Below are 20,109 nucleotides of genomic sequence, written 5' to 3' on the forward strand. Positions count from 1 at the left end.
GGGATATTTAAGTATGCATAGTATAATAGAAATAGGATAACATTAGGTTGTACGTTTAAATCTCACCTCCAGAATAGCTAGTTATATTACCTTGTACGAGGTTTTTAGCTTTTTCAAGATTTATTTCCCCTTTAAAAAATTCTGGATAGTAGCTATCTTACTGAGTGCTTATGACAGTTAAATTAAGATATGCAGAGACGAGTGCAATCTCTACCACGAGGTCATTCCATGACAAATGCCAATGTCCTGCCCTTCCCTATTGCTCGCTGTTGTGTTTTTTTTCTGGGTCACTAATATGATATTGGTTACTATTGATCTATCTATTTGAGGTAAAATCATATACTAATTTAAGATAAAAACTGATTAATGTACTACAAGGCAAAGAAAAAAAAAGCCCAGAGTATGTTTCTTCTTTAGGAGAAGAAAAAATATCATTGCATACTATAAATTGTACAGCTTGTAAAATGACAGGGCCCTAATCAATTATGCTAAATTATAATTATCTAAACCTAGAGAAACAGATGACTCTCAGCCCTCAGAAAATGCTTCCCATATGACAGGAAAGCAGTCATCGTTTTAAAAAGACATAAAGAACAATAGAGCTTATATGATCAAATTTGTTCAATTTTTCCTTTGTTTTAGAATTATTTTTGCTTGTTTTATTATCTACCAACTTTATATTTTTATGTCAAGGTAGGTTAAGCTTTTCTTCTTGCTAGCATTTTTTTTTGTGTGTGTGTGTGGTACTGGGGTTCCTGGAAGCCCTTCTACCTCTGGGCTACACTCCCAGACCTATTTTTACATTTTTATTTGGAAACAGGGTTTCCTAAGCCAGCATGCATGGCTGACTTGGAACCTGCACGATCCTCCTGTCTCTGCCTCCCAAGTGCGGGGATTACAAGCGTGCGCCACCATGCCCGGCTTCTTGCTAGCATTTTATAATCAGTTGAAAATAAAACAAATATTTTGCAAAGGGAAATTATATAAAATATTTTTATAAAAGTTTGGCAAAAAGGGTTTGATATTCTAGGTGCTGAAAATAATTCAGAGTGAATCTGTTATGGCAACTTAAAATTTTATAACAAGATAATATTTTTCTTTATAAAGCTTTCTCTTCACTTCTGTGGTTAATATTGTAGTGTTCCAAAAGATGTTTTAAAAATTGTATATTCTGTGGGTGCTCAAATGACAGCAGGATGGAATTGCCTTTTAGAGAAATATGAACTGTCAATGTCAAGTTCTGAAAAAAAAAAAAACAAAATTCTTTACACATTATCAATGAGCAAGCATCAGGAAAGGCTGCTGAAGTAAGTTCATTAATGTAACTAAATTATTAAAAGTAAACTGGCCCAAATTTAGTAAAGCTACTACAATTTTAGCCATTAATTTTAAAGGTATAAAGTCACTGAATCAGAATTTGTATAGCTTTAACTTTACTTAAAAAACAGATTGATACAATGTGAATGGTAAACAGATATTCCCTAGTTATTAATTATATAATTAATATTGGCCAAATGATATGTTTTGTTTTTAGAACCTTAAAAAGAAATTATTATAAGAATGCATTATTGCATATAAGATATGTATAAAATTCTAATCAAGCTGGACACAGTGGTGCCCACTACTAAGTCCAGTACTCAGGAGGCTGAAATGAGATCGCAGGTTGGAGGCCACCCTCAGCAACTTAGTGAGATTTTGTTTCAAAATAAAAATAACAAAAAGGGTTGGGGACATAGTTCAGAGGTAGAATGCTGCTGGGTTTAACCACCTGTATCTCTCCATAAAAAGATGCTAATCAAAGTCTGAAATAATAAATAAAATTACTGCTAAAAATGTAGGAGTTTACCTGGGCATGGTGGTGCCTACCTGTAATCCCAGTATAGGGAGGCTGGGGCAAGAGAATCCTGGGTTCAAGGCCAGTCTCGTCAATTTAGCAATATTCTCAGCAACTTACCAAGACCCTGTTCAAAATAAAGAAATAATATAGGGCCGGGGATCTAGGTCAAAAGTAGAATGCCAGTACCAAAACAAAACAAAAAACCTGGAACATTAAAAATACTTCTTAGTAGAAAATTCATTATTGTCTTTGGTAAATTATACTCTTGTCATGCCTCTTACTGTCCTATCATTTAATGTACTGGTAACATAAGTTAATTTCCATGTACCTAATATCTACATGAAAACACAAGCGGCTTTTATTTCTTCAGGCTATTTGAACTGGGAATGGAAGGAAAGACCATCAAGACACAGGACCTGGCAGCTCTCCTTCATGCGATTGCCAGAAATCCAAACGGTCGGTCAGCAGTTAGCCTGGAATTTTGTAAGAGAAAACTGGACCCATCTCCTAAAAATGTTGGTATTTTTATAAGCCCAATGTGTGTTCTTCCACACAGTTGTCTGTCACCTAAATCCCGGTGCAATGAAGTGTCCTTCAAAGCATGTAAAAAATATAGTTTTTACTCAAATAATTCCACAAATATTCGCTTTAAAACTCACTTGACTAAATTGTCCTGTCTGAGTATAAAGAGGAGGAATGAGAGTAAAAGAATGAGAAAGAAACTTCCCCGTCAGTCCAGGGAAAGAGTTGCTGGGGGCCTGTTCAAGTTGAGTTCAATCTAGTCATCAGCCCCATCCTGCTTCTCCCCATCCCCCAGCTCTCCCGTCAGCCCACATAAATCCAGTGAAGCCTTACAGCATGCATCAATTTTGTTAATGTAGTTTTGTTCCGGGGGGGTGGGGGAGCCTCAGAAAAGTGCATGGGAGCTGATCCCGCCTCCAGTTCCCCTGTGGGGGTGGCACAGCGGAAAGGGCTGAGCAGTTGGAATTCCTGTCAAAAGTGTTTGGGAAGCCCCTACTTCAAAATGATACTGCTTGCTTCTGAGTTTTGTTCTGGAATTTCAACTTTTGGGAGAACTAGAGCTGGTTTAAATATGTTCCTGGGCCTAAATATATTTCTCAAAGGGAACTGATAATGATTAGGTTTTCACTGGAATGTGCAGGATGGCATGGGTCCTGTCTCTCTCCCCCAGCCTCTCGCACACACACTTCCTAAGAAGGCACCAGTCATCCTGAAGTGTCACTTGTGACCTATGTAGACTATATCCTGAGTAAGAGCTGTGCCTCTTGCTTTGTTTATCTTAGTTTCAGTCAGCGTCTCTTCCTTTTCCAATTCCTTCTTCCCTCTCAGTTCTTAGAAATAGAAGATTCATTGTCCCCAAAGACAGCCTTGTGTAGGCCCAAGGCCCAAACGCATTTACATTTTACACTCCTCTCAGACCTTCAAGAAGCTGACATCCGTGTGTGTGTGTGTGTGTGTGTGTGTGTGTGTGTGTGTTTCCTTAAAGACCTTACTAGAATATTTGGCTTGTTTGTATGGTTACCAATATTCTTTTGAAATTATTGGACTTTTTCTGCAATACCGTGGATTTCCTTTGTGACTAGAAATTATACTCCTGTCTAGCCAGATGCAGAGCTGAGACTTGAAGCCATGTCTGTGCTCGGCTTTCTCAGCACGGCTCACTCCACCTGTATATAAAACATTGAGGTGAAGGCTGTAGTTTGTGGTTGACAAATAACATTTGGCTAAATAAACACAATATTTAAGCACAGTTCTGTCTAAAATGGGACAGGGAAGTATACAAGACAATATATTAGAGTGCAAAAAGAAAATATTGCTATGCATATTATTTCTTATCTCATGTTTTAGTTTTCATTACTTATTATAAACTTAAGATAAAATATAGAACAAATAAAAGTTACATATTGTTTATATTATTTAGTTCATTAATTTAAATATTTTTATTATATCATAATACAGTCATATGACTGATAAGTAAAAGTATGTAAGTTTGGGACTGGCTGCTCCTCAATGGTTAGGGCACTTACCTAGCACACACAAAGCCCTGGGTTAGCCTCCAGCACAGAAAAAAATATACAATATATTTACATATATATATATATATTTATATAAATAAGTAGGGAAGTTCTTCTTAATCAAAAAAATTTATTAGTAGGAATACATAATAAAAAATATTGACAGCACCGCTTTAAATATAAACATAGATTTAAGTCTAAACTTTGCTGAATAACCTCATATTTCTCAAAGATGCTTGATCTACATTTTTATTTTATTTATTTATTATTTATTTATTTTGTGGTACTGGAGGTGGAACCCAGGGGCTTTTCTACCTCCAGGCTATACTCCCAGACCTATTTTATACTTTATTTGGAAACAGGTTCTCACTAAGGTGCTGAGAGCCTCACTAAGTAGCTGAGACTGGCTTTGAACCTGAGCGATCCTCCTGTCTCAGCCTCCCAAGCGCTGGGATTACAAGCGTGTGCCACCACGCCCATCTTTTAACATTTTTATTTTATGGTCAAATTTTATCTACTTCATAACTTTGAGATCATACCAAATGGATAGGAGTTATTACTGTGATAAGAAATAGTACTTATTGTAATGTACAAGCTTATATGGATATTAATATTATATGTTTTAAGACAGTTTATGGTGCCATTGTGAACATCAGAAAAGTTCTTTTTTATTTCCAGATTTGACCTGGGCTCCAATGGCATGAGAACCATCATCTCTGGTACATCATCTCATTTTTCTTCCAAAGATGAGTTGCAAGAGGTTTGTGACTTTCTATTGCTAACAATTTCAAATTCAGTGTCCAAACTGTAAAACTTAAGATCAATTTAGATACAATTAGATTTGAAGTTCTCAATTTTATTTACAAAAAAAAAGGTGTTTGTCTAGTGCCAGGTAACAACTAAAGGGAAGGGATCAGAGCTGAGTGCAGTGGTGCAGGCCAGTAATCCCAGTACTTAGGAGGCTGAGACAGGAGGATTGCAGGTTCAAAGCCAGCATTTTAAGAGACCCTGTTTCAAAATTAAAAAAAAATAAAAGTAGTAGAGGTATAGTTCAAAGGTAGAATGGCCCTGGATTCAATCTTTAATATAAAAAGAAAACAAAAACAAAAGTGACAAAACAAAAACCCTGACATATTTTAAGAATTGTGTTGATAGCAGTTCAAAAGAAGGTACACTTCATAGATGAGTCTTTTTGTGTTATTTAATTTATATTGTATCATGATGCAATAGTGATTGATTATATTAAAGTTTGGAAACGTACCTGTGTTTTCAGCAAAACTATCATTGATGATTCTAGTTGTCTTTTTTAAAAAGCACTCCTGTGTTCCACATCTTTTTTTTACACTATGTTTTACTTATTATTTTCACAATAAATCTAGAATTTATTCTTTAAGCAAATTTAGAATTCCAGAACTAAAATTCCAGTTAACCATTTGCTCTGTGACTTGAATAAAGCATGTAACTTTTTACCCACTTGTGCCAAATTGTAAGATAAGAACTTATAATTCCTGTCTTTCTTTATTGTTTGAAGACAGAGCTAAATAATAATTATGAAATAAAAGGAGTTGGAAATTATCTTTTAGAGGTTGGCAGAGAAATGCTTGCACCTGTGTGTAAAATTGGCAAGCTGTTTTGAAATCCTTTGGAAGATGTAGTGTTTTATGAACCATGTCAGTATTTTTTTTCTTGTATATTTTTTCAGGTGAAACTATTCTTTGAATCTCTTATGGCCGAAGGATCACATCTTGATATTTTTCAAACTGTTCTAGAAACTATAACCCAAAATATTAAATGGCTAGAGAAGAATCTTCCTACTCTAAGGACTTGGCTACTGGTCAGTATTTAAATGGTCAGCAGAAAGAGAACATTAGACACAGGCTTCCTCTGCATGATTTTGGAATAACACCAGAAAAGCCCAGGGCAAAGTTCTGGATGTTTTATCCAAGCAGAAAGAAATCTCAAAATGTCAGCCAGCACAGCTGCCTGCTCTCAGCTATCATCTTCTATTGTCAGATATAGGCTGCTGGGATGGGGGCTGCCAGGTCAGTAGTTTATTTAAAGTAAACTTCAGGAATAGTGGATCTATGTATAGATGCAGACATAGATGTTTAGATAAAACTATAGTCATCTAACCTTAATGCAATCTTTTATACTGACTTAATTATTTTGGTTCTTTAGTGTTTTGTTTGATAATCTGGCTTAGTATCCAGGAGCTTGCTCAAGGAAAAATAGCCAACCTGTAAAACACACATACACACTATTTCACTCTCCCCACCTTTAACTTAGCTTGAACTAGTTTATTTAATTTTTATCGTTCATGGAAAATCTGACAGAAATCATGAAGTATAAGCATCAAGAAATTAGCTTTGTCACCAGCTCTCAGATGACTAGAAACCGAGTGTCAAGGTTTATCAAGGAAGCCAGGAAGGCCTTTTGGCTTGAGCTGCAGGTGCATGAAAAGTCTCAAGGGTCAATTTTGACGTCATCCTCTATGAAGATGAACCTTCAAGTCTCAGAAGTCCAGGAAAGAAAGAAGATACTCATCATACCACTGTAATTCATATCATTCTTTTTAATTAATCTTTTGAAAGATGAAGAATTGAATTGCACTGTATATTTGGGGTTAAGTCACAGTTTAATGTAAGTATTTAAATGTGCTAGCATATTTTGTAAACTAGTTTTAGTGTTTCCTTGTACTTGAAGGGAACCTCTTGACTTCTGAGATAGCCCTGTTAGATGGTTCCTTTAAATTTTTAATAAGATAGGATGGAATAATGGAGAATATACCATTCTATACACAGGTAGTGCACTTAAAAACTCATAATCATACAAATTAATCAGTATAAAAATACAAATAAGTTTCTCAAAAATGTGGGTCAATATACACATGACTTATTTATTTGGATGATTAAGGGAATTTGGGGATATCAGGGCAGGATAGGAGGGTGTGATCCAACCCAATTTGGAATGATATCTTGAAGGTCCATTATATCTTCCATAGATCTTTTACTGATGCTCATATACAAGACACAGTTTGTTTGGACCATAAGCATACCATAATACACGTTTTGTTAAGTTTGTTTTCAAATCATTTCTTGGAGTCTTTGAAGCATCTCTGACTCTAGGTTTGACCTGCCTTGGATTCTAGAATTCTATCCACATTTGCATAAAGAAATCAACTTGTAGACTATTTTCTACAAAGTAATATGTAAATTAAGCAGTAAATATGTATGAACTTCGGTAGAAGTGGGCCATCAACAATGTTTCCATAAACATTTGCTTTTTTCTTCTGTGTAGTAACTTTATCTACTGTAAATTTTCAAGTTTTTAATTCTTTTCCTCTTAATTCACTATTGAAATACAATATGTATGCAATGTCTAAGATTCCGAAGAATCTTAGAGTAGAGAATATGAGGATTATTGTACCATAATTTTTTGATAAATAGTTTTAAAAGCTAGATGTATTGTCCTTATTAGTATGGTATTTCAAAAGATTTATGGTGGATGCTAGTTCATCAACACTAACTCAGACATGACTAAAGTTGGACTTGCTTTCATTTACCTCATTTACCTCATATAAACATGATGTGAAGAATTCATGCAAGTTTCTATCAGTATGAGAGATGAAGTGCAAAGGGGAAAGGATGGGGAGAACAGGTACGAATTCTCTGGGCCTCCCTCATTCTCTGAAAGCCCTAGTGAGAATTCTGTGGTTTCAGCAGTCGACTTCGAGTTATCCAGATCACTGGGACCCAGAACCAATGGCTTGCTTCCTTTTAGAATTTTTGTACGGAAGAGTGGGCACATTAGCCCTCAACAGTCTGACCCAGTATCACAATAAGGAATTACTTGTCCTACATCTTGCAAGTGCTTCTGCATTTTATTTTTCTGTGTCACTGAGCTTATTTGACATTCCAGAGCAGATCTGAATAGAAGCTATGATAAGGAATTCTGTTGTTGTTTATTTTAGAGAAGTTCATGAAATGTTTTGGTTATGTATTTATTTATTTTTTATTTTGTTTGCCTTAGTCTACTTTTAACTACTGGGGATATCTCCAAATATTCATAAGAGTTAGATTTCCACCTCATCAACAATTGTCTACTAACACAAGCCTGTCTGAAATGACCATATTTCTCTTACTTGTGTTCATTACTGAGCTTCTTCTTCCACTTAGCCATGTATTATTATTTCTAAATTTTAATATGTAATGGTTTGCAACTTTTACACTTGTAGACTCCAGACCAGAATTGTACAATTAGCCCTCCATATCTGTGGGTTCTGTATCCTTGGAAGTCAACCAATCAGGATCCAGTACCTTAAAGAGGAAAATATTGCATCTATATGGAATATGTACAAACTTTTTCCTAGTTATTATTTCTTTTTTTTTCAGAGCTGGGAATAGAACCCAGGGCCATTCTACCTCTGATCTACACCCCCAGCCCTATTTTTTATTCTTCATTTTGAAACAGGGTCTCACTGGGTTGCAAAGGGCCTCACTAAGGAGCTGAGGTTGTCCGTAAACCGCAATCCTCCTGTCTCAGCCTCCCAAATGCTGGGATTACCAGCATGTGTCACCATGCCTGGCTTCCCTACTCATTATTTCTTAAACAATACAGTAGAATAATTTTTATACAGTGTTTACATTATATGAGTATTATAAGTAATATAAAGATGATTTAAAGTATATAGAAGGATGTGCATATGTTATATGCAAATACTATGCCATTTTATGTAAGGGACTTCAATACCTGTGTACCTTATCGACCTCAGGAGTCCTGGAACTAATCACACATAGATAAAGACCAGTGATTGTGCTGGGTTGTCTAATATCTGATACCCTAGTCTCATCAGAATCTAGTATCTGAATCACAAGAAAGAAAGGGGAAGATCATGGAAGAAGTGGTGTTGCTGGGTCAAAGCATTTGTGTATTTAATATAATCTCCTATTTTGATAAATTTTGCTAGATTATTTTCCAAAGGGGGGTGTTATTTCACTTTCTTCTTATCCCTGCATCTGTACTTGTCAGTACCAGATGCTAATTTCTTAGTTCTAGTAATACTGTTGTAAAGTAGCACATCCTCTGATATTTTCATAGCTGTACTCCTCATTTCTTTGAATCTTTCTATTCAAAGAAAGATGAGTTTTGTAGACAGACTATACCTGAGTTTTATTTCCTGTTATGCTCCTCAATTTGGGCAGCATAAATTTATCTTCTGTTCCCAAAATATACTATATTCTCAAATATATAAAAACGGAGGTTCAGATACCCTTAAAATAAAAGTTGGCCTAGGTCTTTAGCTTACCCCTAAAGGTTCCTTTCTTTAGACAGATTTTGATCCATGGATATTCCTTAGCAACTTTCCAGGTAATCAGTGCATTTAAACAGATTTTAAATAATTCTATTCTTTTATTTATTTTTATCAGGAAGGTCAGTCAGACTACCTAGTCTAGCATATTCCCAGAAACCTTCATAATTTGTCTTCCAATATGCAAATATCTGATATTTTTGCATAAAAGCCTCCTTAAGATGGAAATTGGTTTGCAGTATTGACTGTGTAGTAGCGATTTCTCATAAATAAGGTTGTGGGATGCCTAACAATATATCAAACTTAGAAATTTGGCAGTAAAAACAGATTATTTGTCTGGAATTTAAATCAGAAAAGTTTCCTAATGTTTGTAAGGAGAAATGGCTAGAAGTCTGGGGGATGCAGATTTAACTAAAAATATAGAAAATATTTTTCTCACTCACTTTTGCAAACTACTTCCTAATCATAAATTAGAGATCATTTGCCAGTTTCCCCCCCTATCTTCAAAAGTCCTAATCTTCTATCATGCTCACAGATAAGGTTGAGAAGGTGGATTTTTTTCTTTCCTGTGTGTGCGCGCGCACATGCGTGTGTGTGTGTGTGTGTGTGTGTGTGTGTGTGTGTGTGTTAATGGGGATTGAACCCAGGGGTGTTCTATCCCCCCAGCCCTATTTAAAAAAAAAAAAAACACAAAAAAACAAGGTCTCTCTAGGTTGCAAAAGGCCTCACTAAGTTGCTGAGGTTGCAATCCTCCTGTCTCATCCTCCCAAGTACTGAGATTTCACATATCTGGCACTGGTTTTTGGTTCTTAGTACATAACTTGAAAATTCTTATCTTTAGGTATTTACATACAGGATTTTCCATGATTTTAATTCCTCTGTAAGGAATTCCCATACTAATAGTGCCTGAGTTGGTCCATACCTCAGTTAAAATTACAAACCTCAGTGTAAAAATGCAAAGGAAATTCAACGCAGTAGTGCATGCCTATAATCCCAGTATGTGGGAGGCTGAGAGAGGAGGATTTCAGGTTTGAGGCTAGCCTCAACAATTTAACAAAACCCTGTTTAAAAAAAAAATAGGGCTGAGGATGTAGCTTGGAGATAGAATGTTCCTGGGCTTAATCCCTAGTACAAAAACATTACTTCTCAGTTTTAAACTGTCTTCCAGTACACTAAATTTGGAAATTATAACTTAGCTCTAATATTTTGAGTAGGAGCTGGGATAAGAATAGATCAAACATACTTTTAAAACTCAAAAATGGAGAGCTGGGCATGGTGGCACATGCTTGTAATCCCCGCGCTTGGGAGGCTGAGACAGAAGGATCGCACAGGTTCGAAGCCAGCCTCAGCTACTTAGTAAGACCCTGTTTCCTAATAAAATATAAAATAGGTCTGGGAGTATAACCTGGAGGTAGAAAAGCCCCTGGGTTCCACCCCCAATATCACACACACACAGAAATCCCCTCAAAAATGGAAAGAGGCCAGGATGGATGTAGGAGAACATTTTCTAAAATGAAAACAATTGTTTCCATGGTATAAGGCTGAAGGTATATAATTTTGCTAATTCACACCTCTAGCTACAGTGCCAAAGACTAAAGGCCGGAACCTTAGGGCAACAAATAGGCTTTTCCACCTGGTTAGGGGTAAAGAGATGTGAACTGACAAGGATCTAAGAAAATATCTAATATGAAACAATTATGTGCAACATTCCAGAACCAGAGAGAGACTACATGGTCAGACCCTCTGCCATAGGTGAGGGAATTCACACACATACAGGGACCGAGTTAGGATTACTTAAGTGACGAGTAAGATGGTGGTTCATGAACAAGGTTTGATGGCATTTAAAGATTTGTATTTCCAGGCGTGGTGGCGCACGCTTGTAATCCCCGCGCTTGGGAGGTGGAGACAGGAGGATCGCGCAGGTTCGAAGCCAGCCGGGTGCGCTGGCTTAGGAGACCCTGTTTCCAAATAAAAATATAAAAAATAGGTCTGGGAGTGTAGCCCGGACGTAGAAGGGCTTCCAGGAACCCCAGTACCACCACCACACACACAAAAAAATTATTTGTTTATTGTTGTTCTAAGATGCACCTTGCTTCTATTTAGTAGCTATGATATTAGTAATCAAAGCATAGTATTTATTTCTTTATTTATTGAGGGGATTAAACTCAGGGTGTTTTACCTCTGAGCTACACACCCATCCCTATTTTATTTTTATTTTGAAACAGGATCTTGCTAAGTTAGCATGTGTTAGCCTAGAACCTACAATCTTCCTGTCTCAGCCTCCCAAATGCTAGTATAACAGATGTACACCCTGCACCTGGCCCAAACATAGTTTTAAAAATAATGTTCTACCATTATTAGTAAGAAAAGCCATTTTTAAGAAGGAAAAGCACATTACTCTTCTGGTTTCAGATAACTGTGCCTCTAGGAAGCCTAACTGTATTTGAGGCCAATGGGAGTAGGCAAAAATACATCTCGCCCTAACCAGTCATTTTCATTTTAAAATTTGCCTACTGGGGATCTAGAAAGAAATAACGCTAGCCATGTTAGCCATTGCAAACCCAAATCTTAAAAAGCCAGTCTAAAAGAGGAAGATTCATCATAATAGGGCTCCCCTTAACCAATCACCTTTCTCTTATGATTTCACCATTATTGATGCATTTGCTTGGGCGAATCAAAAGGCAGAATACTGAATTATAAACCATGAGTCAAATTTTAATTGTGGCTTTAAAAGATATGATACTTATTTCTTCACAGCTAGCTGAGAAAAGGGCTCTGAGGAGAGGTAGGGGACCCTAAGCCGGAGAAGGAAGAGTGGGGTCCAGAATGCAGGCAAGGGCCCTGGAAGTACAGTTAGTAGGGGGCGGTCTGGAGGGCAGTGCCTGTCACTTACTCAAGTGTGGCATATGTGTACAAAGATATCCTGTGTTAAGTATTTGTTACCGTAAAGCAGCACCTGGCAGTGAAGAAGAAACTAGAAAATGAAACCTCAGAGAGCACAGAGATGAGCTACTCAGCCATCTTCCTTGGGCTAGCCCTGCACTGCACGCCTGTGCTTGTCCATGTCACATATTATGCATGCTTGTCCTGTTTGGCCCAGTCGATCCTAAGCATGCTGAGAGCAAGGCTTTAGTTCCTGTTTGCTTCTGTTCTTCTCGGTGCTTGGCACACCATGGGCCCTTCCATACATATTGCTCAGTGACTGGCAGCCTGTGCTGGCAACCTTCAGTCAGAGGGAGGACAGAAGCACTACAGTGGGCTGAGAGTCGGCCAAGAACAATATCAAATGCAATTTTTTATTTAAAGATTACAGGACCTGCTCACGTGCAAGTCAAACAAAACGCTGAAGGATAGGCATGAACGCTAGGCTCTCTTTCAACCTAGCCATAAGAAATACAGGAAGAGGAAAACGAAATCGGAATGCTCCGGAGTAGAAACATCTTAGAAAGAACAAGTTAAACCACATGCAGTGGCACACACCTGTCATTCCAGTGCTTGGGAGGCTGAGACAGGAAGAGCAGAGGTTCAAGGCCAGCTGCAGCAACTTAGCAAGCCTCTCAGCAACTTAGTGAGATTCTATCTCAAAATCAAAACTAAATCAGGGTTGGAGGTATGTAGAACACCCCTAGGTTCAATACCCAGAACTGAAAGGAACTAATAATAAATAAATAAATAAATAAATGCCAAGTCAATCAAAAATTTCAGCTAGAGATCATCTGCAAAAATGTCTTTTCTATCTCCTGATTTTTATAGAAGAGGACCTCAGGTTTCTGCGAGCCTTACTATGTTGCCGAGTCCTGTCTCACCCTCTCAAGTACAGGGATTACAAGCCTGAGACACCACGCCTGGCTTGATGCTATCCTTTGAAGTTAATTCTATTCTGATACTTACCTTCAACCTTATTTCTGTTACAAGGGTGTGGTAGTGATGTGAATAGTGTCCTCCCAAATTTATATGTTAAATTTATAATTCTCAGTATCTCAGAATGGGAACTTATTTGGATATAGGGTCATTTCAGATGAATTATTTAAGATCTTATTGAAACTTACACGGTGTGTCTCTCATTTAATAGTACTAATGTAAGAAATGGAAATTTAGACACCAGTGTGCATACATGAAAAATGGCAAGAAACTACCAGAACCTAGGTGAGAGATCTGAAACAGAACCTTGCTTTTCTTTAAGTGTCTTCAGAGGGAGCAATGGCCCTGCTGACAGCTTGGTCTTGGACTTCTATCCTTCAGAATTATGAGACCACAAATTTATGTTAAGTCACTCAAATAGCAGTAGTTTTTGCAATAACCCTAGCAAACTAAAACAGATGCCTAATGCAAAAGTTAGATTTACTTTTCAATTTTATTTTATTTTTATTTTATTTTATTTTTGTGGTGCTGGGGGTAGAACCCAGAGGCTTTCTACCTCCAGGCAATACTCCCAGCCCTATTTTTTATATTTTATTTGGACACAGGTTCTCACTAAGTAGCTGAGGCTGGCTTTGAACCTGCGCCATCCTCCTGTTTCAGCCTCCCAAGCGTGGGGATTACAAGCGTGTGCCACCATGCCCGGCTTTACTTTTCAATTTTAGTAGTTACATCAGATTAAAACTCAAGGTTTTTTTTTTTTTTTTTTTTTTTTTTGGTGATGGTACTGGGGTTCCTGGAAACCTTTTTACCTCTGGGCTACACTCCCAGACCCATTTTTATACTTTTCAATTTGGAAACAGGGTCTCTTAAGTCAGCGCGGCTGGCTTCGAACCTGCGCGATCCTCCTGTCTCCACCTCCCAAGTGTGGGGATTACAAGCGTGTGCCACCACGCCCGGCTGTCATAGAGCTTTTAAAAAATTATCAGCCGGGCATTGTGACACATTCCTGTGATATCGATACTTAGGAAGCTGAGACAGGAGAATCACTGAGACAGGAGAATCACAGTCTTAGCAAGTAATGAGACTTTCATCAACCTAGTGAGACACTGTTTCAAAATAGAAATAGGGCTGGGGGTGTAAATTCAACCTAGTGAGACCCTGTTTCAAAATAGAAAGAGGGTTGGGGGTGTAAATTAGAGATATAATGCCTCTGGGTTCAATCCCCAGTACCACACACACAAAAAGTTATCAGAATAGTATTAAAATACGTCAGTGTAGCCGGGTGTGGTGGAGCACGCTTGTAATCCCTGTGCTTGGGAGGCGGAGACAGGAGGATCGCGCAGGTTTGAAGCCAGCCTCGCTGGCTTAAGAGACCCTGTTTCCAAATAAAATATAAAAAATAGGTCTGGGAGTGTACCCTGGAGGTAGAAGGGTTCCATCCCCAGTACCACCAAAAAAAAAAAAAAAAAAAAAAAAGTCAGTGTATATGACCTTTAGTGAATTTCAGTACCTTCTCTCTTCCCTCATACAAAATGAGGGGATGACTCTAAACTCAGCCCTCCACGGGTAGTTTGTCTAGGAAACCAATCATGGTCACCTTTTCATTCTCTGTGATGGTTTAGGAATGTACAAAATACAATTATGGCAGATAAGACAGACCTAAGTAGAATTTTAACAAGGGATTTTTTTGAGAAAAGTTTTCTTGTTCTCAGGAAAGAGACAGGAAAGAGAAACTTCCTTCTTTCTCCCCTATTGCAGTCACTGTTGTGACCACATGGCAGTTGTTTTTGTTTTTTGTTTTTAAAATGGCTCACACAGAGTGTTAAGGACAGAGAGAAGGAGGAGTTGGGTTCCTCATGAGGTTGGAGAGCTGTAACTGAGGGGTGTCTTCTCTCCGGGATTGTTACACAGAATGATAAATTTCCTTATTGTATAAATTAGTTTGGCTCAGAGACTTGGTTTTTGTAGTCTAAACTTCTAAACTAGTTTATAACTCTCCATTCCTAGCCACACACTTTTTCTTTATTTGGCTGGATATTTTTGCATTAGCAAAAAATTATCCGGAATTATCTTGAACTGTACAAGAACTTTGCCAGATATTATTGTTTTCTTTTGTGTTCTAAACATTCCTTATTGTGATATAACGTCAAACATCACTAATTCAGAGTGTATGTGCCACAAATGAGTTACAGGGGTAATGAGATACGGACTTTTCAGTCCTTGGAGTAGCTGGAAAACTTACCATGGTCATTCTCATGTTGGCATCTAACAGCTTCTTTCATTTATCTAAAAGTGCTGAACAAATAACACTTTAAAATGTGTGCAACGAATTCATGTCCTGCTTACTGCTTACTTCAGAATCATTAGAAAGACTACTTAACAGTACTAAATCCAAATTTAATATGGATGCTCAATAAAATAGTTAATGAGCTAACCTTTTAGTAGCCAGAAGTTAGCTGTGTTTCTCCCTAACTCATCTCTTTTATGGACTATTGTCATTGGCCCTCATTCCCTGTGGGTCTAGGGAGGCAACAGCAAAGTCCAGAGCACTGGTTTAGACTGTGAGCCACCTGTCCTTTCAAGACAGCAGCTCCCGCGTCTTAGAATATGAGATTTAGATTAGCCGACTATGGCAGACCAAGTGCATGATTTTTATTATTAGTCTTGGAGACTGATAATAACTTAAGGGCATTTTACTTCTAACATACATCCCCAACCATACATGCTTTTAAAATTTGGAACAGGGCCTTACTAAATTGCTGATGCTAGCCTCAAACCTGTAATCTTCCTGTCTCAGCCTTCCAAGTACTGGGATTACAAGTGTGTGACACTACACCCAGATCCAACTATTATTATTTTGATTTTTAAAATTACTAGATTTATTATTTATCCAGATTATTAGTTTCTTAAAAGATATTTTTGAAAATTTTGCAGTTTTAAATATAATTTTTTATTAATTTAAATGGAAATATAAACCGGGTGTGGTGATGCACAGTTGTAATCCCAGCATTTGGGAGGCTGAGACCAAAGGATCGTGATTCACAGACAGCCTCAGCTACTTAGTGAGGCTCTCCGCATCTTAGTGAGACCCTGTTTCAAAATAAAGAATAAAAAACAGGCCAGGGGATGTACCTCAGAGGTCCAATGTCCCTGGGTTCCATCCCCAGACCCATAAAGAAAAAGGAAATATAATAATTTTTATTTCAGTTGAGAATTTAAAATGTCAGGGTTTGAAAATTAAATATTAATTGTATATATATGGGTATAGTGTGATGATTTGATGCAAAGTGCATAATGAATAACGATAAATCAAGGTAGTTGGCATTTTTGTCCATAAATTTTTTGATTATCACATAATTACATATATTTGAGGTATAGTATGACATTGCAGCATGCATATCTACTCTGTACTGATAAGACTGGGATTGTTTCCTTACCTTACCTTGTGTTAAAGCCTTTGAGTTCTTCCCTCCTTCTAGTTACTCCTAAAACATAACTTATTGTGAACCATAGTCATCCCACTGCCTGTAGAACACTAGAACTTATTTATTCTACCTAATGACTCTTGATACTCATCATCCCACCTGTCTCTAAATCCCCTAGTAACCACCACTATACATTCAGATTAGCCTTTTAAAGCAGCCATATTTGACAGAGAACATGCAGTATTTGTTTTTCTGTGTCTGACTTATTTCACTTAACACGATCATTTATAACAATATTTAAACTTATATTATTTTAATGTAATGTCTTCTAATTCTATCCATTTTGATGGAAATAATAGGATATCATTATTTTCATGGCTGAAAAAATGTTCTATTGTGGTTATAGACCATCTTTAGTCATTCATCTGTTGATGGGTATTTAGGTTGATCTTAGCTGATATGAATAGTGCAACAATAAATATGTGTGTGCAGGTATCTCTTTGAGAAATATGTATCTATAATATATATATAATTTCCTTTAAATATATACCCAGGAAAAGGACAGCTGGATCTTAGATCCATGCATTTTAGTGTTTTGAGGAACCTTCATGTTGTTCTCCACAAAGGCTGTATTAATTTGTATTCTCATTGTTGGATTGTTGGTGTGTGTGTGTGTGTGTGTGTGTGTGTGTGTGTACGCGCGCGCGCGCTTTACTGGGCACTGAACCCAGGGGAATTGTACTTCTGAACCATACCGCCAGGGGAATTGTACTTGTGAACCATACCACCAGCCCTTTTTAATTCTGAAACAGTCTCACTAAGTTATGGTATGCTGGCTTTGAACCTGTCTCAGCCTCCAAATTACTGTGATTACAGGTCTGGAACACTGTGCCTGGCTCCATTGCTGGTTCTTTATAAACAAATATTCAGTGTTGCTCATATTTTTCATTTCATGCTCTTTGTTATATATTATCATTCAAATGTGAAATGTTATACAATCATTCTGAAAATGGTACATGAGCATAGTAGATACTCTCATACTCTTTCTTCTGATAATGAATAGGAACTTTATTTTTAAAGTGTTACACCAAACTAAAGAGGAAGTTTTGTGTGGGAGAATATGAAGGCGTGAAAGAAACATAATGGGTTTAAGTAGTGAACCTGTGTAATCCTTTTCCCTCACAAAGTTATTATGAAGTTAAACTTATAAAATAGTATTCGACAAAGGAAAACAAAACAAACTTCACTGTTGTTCTTTCCAAGGTGGATAGGATTCTGAAATATACTGGTTTTGTTTACTCTTGACACAAGACCTTAAGTCCTTAAATGGTCCTAGATGAAGAAAGGGAGGGGTGTGAAAGAGGTTAGTAAAGAAACTGTTCTCCTTTTTGTCAGATCTCAGAAATATATCTTGATAGACCTATTTTTTTCTAATGAAACACATTTACAACTCTGCAGAATCGAAATATTTAAAACAAAACGCAAGACAACGTGTTTCACACTTGAAAGCATGATAGACTGTAGCTTAGGGGTGAGATGAGGTGATTTAATGAGCTATGGAGTTTTAAATATCTCTAAGTGCTTGGGTTGTAAAAATAGCTCCAAAAGAACATGACATGACCTAAAATATAGGGAAGTTTTATCTAAGCAATGCAATCTGAGGGGTCATTTTTAACAAAGTCCAGCTTTGCTTATATGATGAAATATGTAAACATTAATACACTAGCCTCTGTGGTTCACTTTCTATTTTTGATTCTGATATACTCTTACAGGGGCCAGTCTAAGGGCTCTGATTATCTGCCCCACATTGAATACAAACACAATTAGAGATGTCACTACAGAAACCACCATCTATTGGAGGTTTTTTTTATTTTTATAACATCACCAATGAATTGGGAATCTAGGTACCATTTTACCCACTTATTCAAAAACCATTCATTGCATATTTATCCAGGCATCAGGACACAGCTCTAGAAAAGCTGCATTATTGGGGGGAAATTGATACAAATTAAAAGACTAAAATTTTTTTCTTAGACAGTGATAGTGCTGTGAAGAAAATAAAATGGGCCTAGTCTTTATGGAGTAGACTATTTTAGATATGTGCTCGGAATTCTTTGAGGGAGGAATCAGCAGGTACAACAATCAGAAGGATATGTGATAGGAGTATGTGAAAGGAATAGTTAAGGACACTGGATGGAATTTGGGATATTCTAGGAACAGCATGAAAGCATCTGTAGCCAGCCTATGGTAAACACATATTAATGAGGTTCCAGAATCAGGTAGGGAGTTTCACATTACTCTAATTATAATTAGCGCTCAGTGAAAAGTTTTAAAGCTGGAGTGGAAAGTAGAGAATGTAATACAGTTGACATTTAAGAATACAATACTGAGCCTAGGTGTGGTAGTGCACACCTCTAACCCTAGTACTTGGGAGGCTGAGGCAGGAGGGTTGCAGGTTCACGGCCAGCCTCAGAAATTTAGGGAGACCCTGTCTAAGCGCGCGCGCGCGCACACACACACACACACACACACACACACACACACACACACACACAACAGAGCTAGTGTAGCTCAGAGGTAAAAAGCTCCTGGGTTCAATCCCTAGCACCAAAGTCTCCTCCCCAAACAAAACAATACTGCACTTCGATTTTACTTCTTTGAATGTCTAGTTCCAGTGTGTTGGTCAACAATGTCCTGCTGTCTCTGTTTGCCCAGGCTGTTTGTGCTCACAGAGGCTTGTTTGCTCCCGACACCCTGCTGTTGACAGCTCCGGAGGGGCGAGTGACAGCCGGCGGGCGCGGGGGCGAGCGCGGAGGGGAGGGGGCGGCGCGGGCGGGCGGGGGCCTCGCCGGGCGCGAGGCGGCGCCGCGCTCTCCCAGACGCGGATGAGGAGTCGGGTCGGGACGAGCTTCCCCGGGGCGCGGCGGCCCCCAGGCGGCTCGGTCTCGGAGGCTGGCAGGGACGGCGCCAACGCGCCTCCGGAAGCCCCGGGGACTCGGCGCTGGAGGCCGGGCCGCCGGGCAGCCCCGGGGCATTCTCCGGCCTAGGAGCGGCCGGCGGCAGCTGAGATCCGGCCGTCTACGGCGCCCGATCCGGGGCCGGGTTTTGCGATCCGCCGGCCTCGGGAGGCCGCGCCCGGAGCCGCGGGGAGAGGGGAGGCCCCGGTGCCCGCCCGCCACCGCCGGGCGCCATCCTGCGGGAGAGCCTCGGCGCCGCGCCCCGGCGTCCCGGAGCCGCCGGAGCCAGCCGCCGCCGGGAGGCCGAGGCGTCGCGGCCCGGACAGCGACCTTCAGCCGCGGCCTCCGCTGCTGCGGCCGCCGAGCGCGCCCCAGGCCCTCTCAAGCGCGGCGGGGCCCTGGCCACCTTCGCGTGTCTTCCGCGCCCGTGACTGTCCGGCTTGGGATGTCCGCCCCGGCGGGCAGGGGCTGTGCTTCTCGGGCGCGGAGCCCGGATCCCGGCGCCGGGGACCCGCTGGCGCGCAGGGGGCGGCGGCTCGGGCCCGAGGAGTGAGCGGCGGCCGCCCGGGCCGGGGGCGGGGCCGACGTGGCCACGCCCTCAACAAGGCCCCGCCCCGAGCCCCGCCGAGGCTCCGCCCCCCGCGCTCTTCCGCAGTCGTCCCGAAAACCCGGAACGGCGGAGCGG

General features: G+C 39.3%; 1 protein-coding gene across 1 annotated transcript in view; it reads left to right on the forward strand.

Annotated features, from left to right (window-relative positions):
• Positions 1-5,719, forward strand: part of ERAP2 (endoplasmic reticulum aminopeptidase 2) — a gene marked incomplete at both ends in the record, with an annotated part of 49,197 nt that extends 43,478 nt beyond the window's left edge. Inside the window, 5 exon segments of the mRNA XM_080707681.1 lie at positions 1,140-1,307; positions 2,208-2,292; positions 2,294-2,352; positions 4,552-4,633; positions 5,576-5,719. Of these exon segments, the coding sequence (XP_080563807.1) occupies positions 1,140-1,307; positions 2,208-2,292; positions 2,294-2,352; positions 4,552-4,633; positions 5,576-5,719 (538 nt within the window).
• Positions 5,720-20,109: the final 14,390 nt, after the last annotated feature.

Source organism: Muscardinus avellanarius (assembly GCF_963383645.1).
Source record: "Muscardinus avellanarius genome assembly, chromosome: 1".
NCBI lineage: Eukaryota > Metazoa > Chordata > Mammalia > Rodentia > Gliridae > Muscardinus > Muscardinus avellanarius.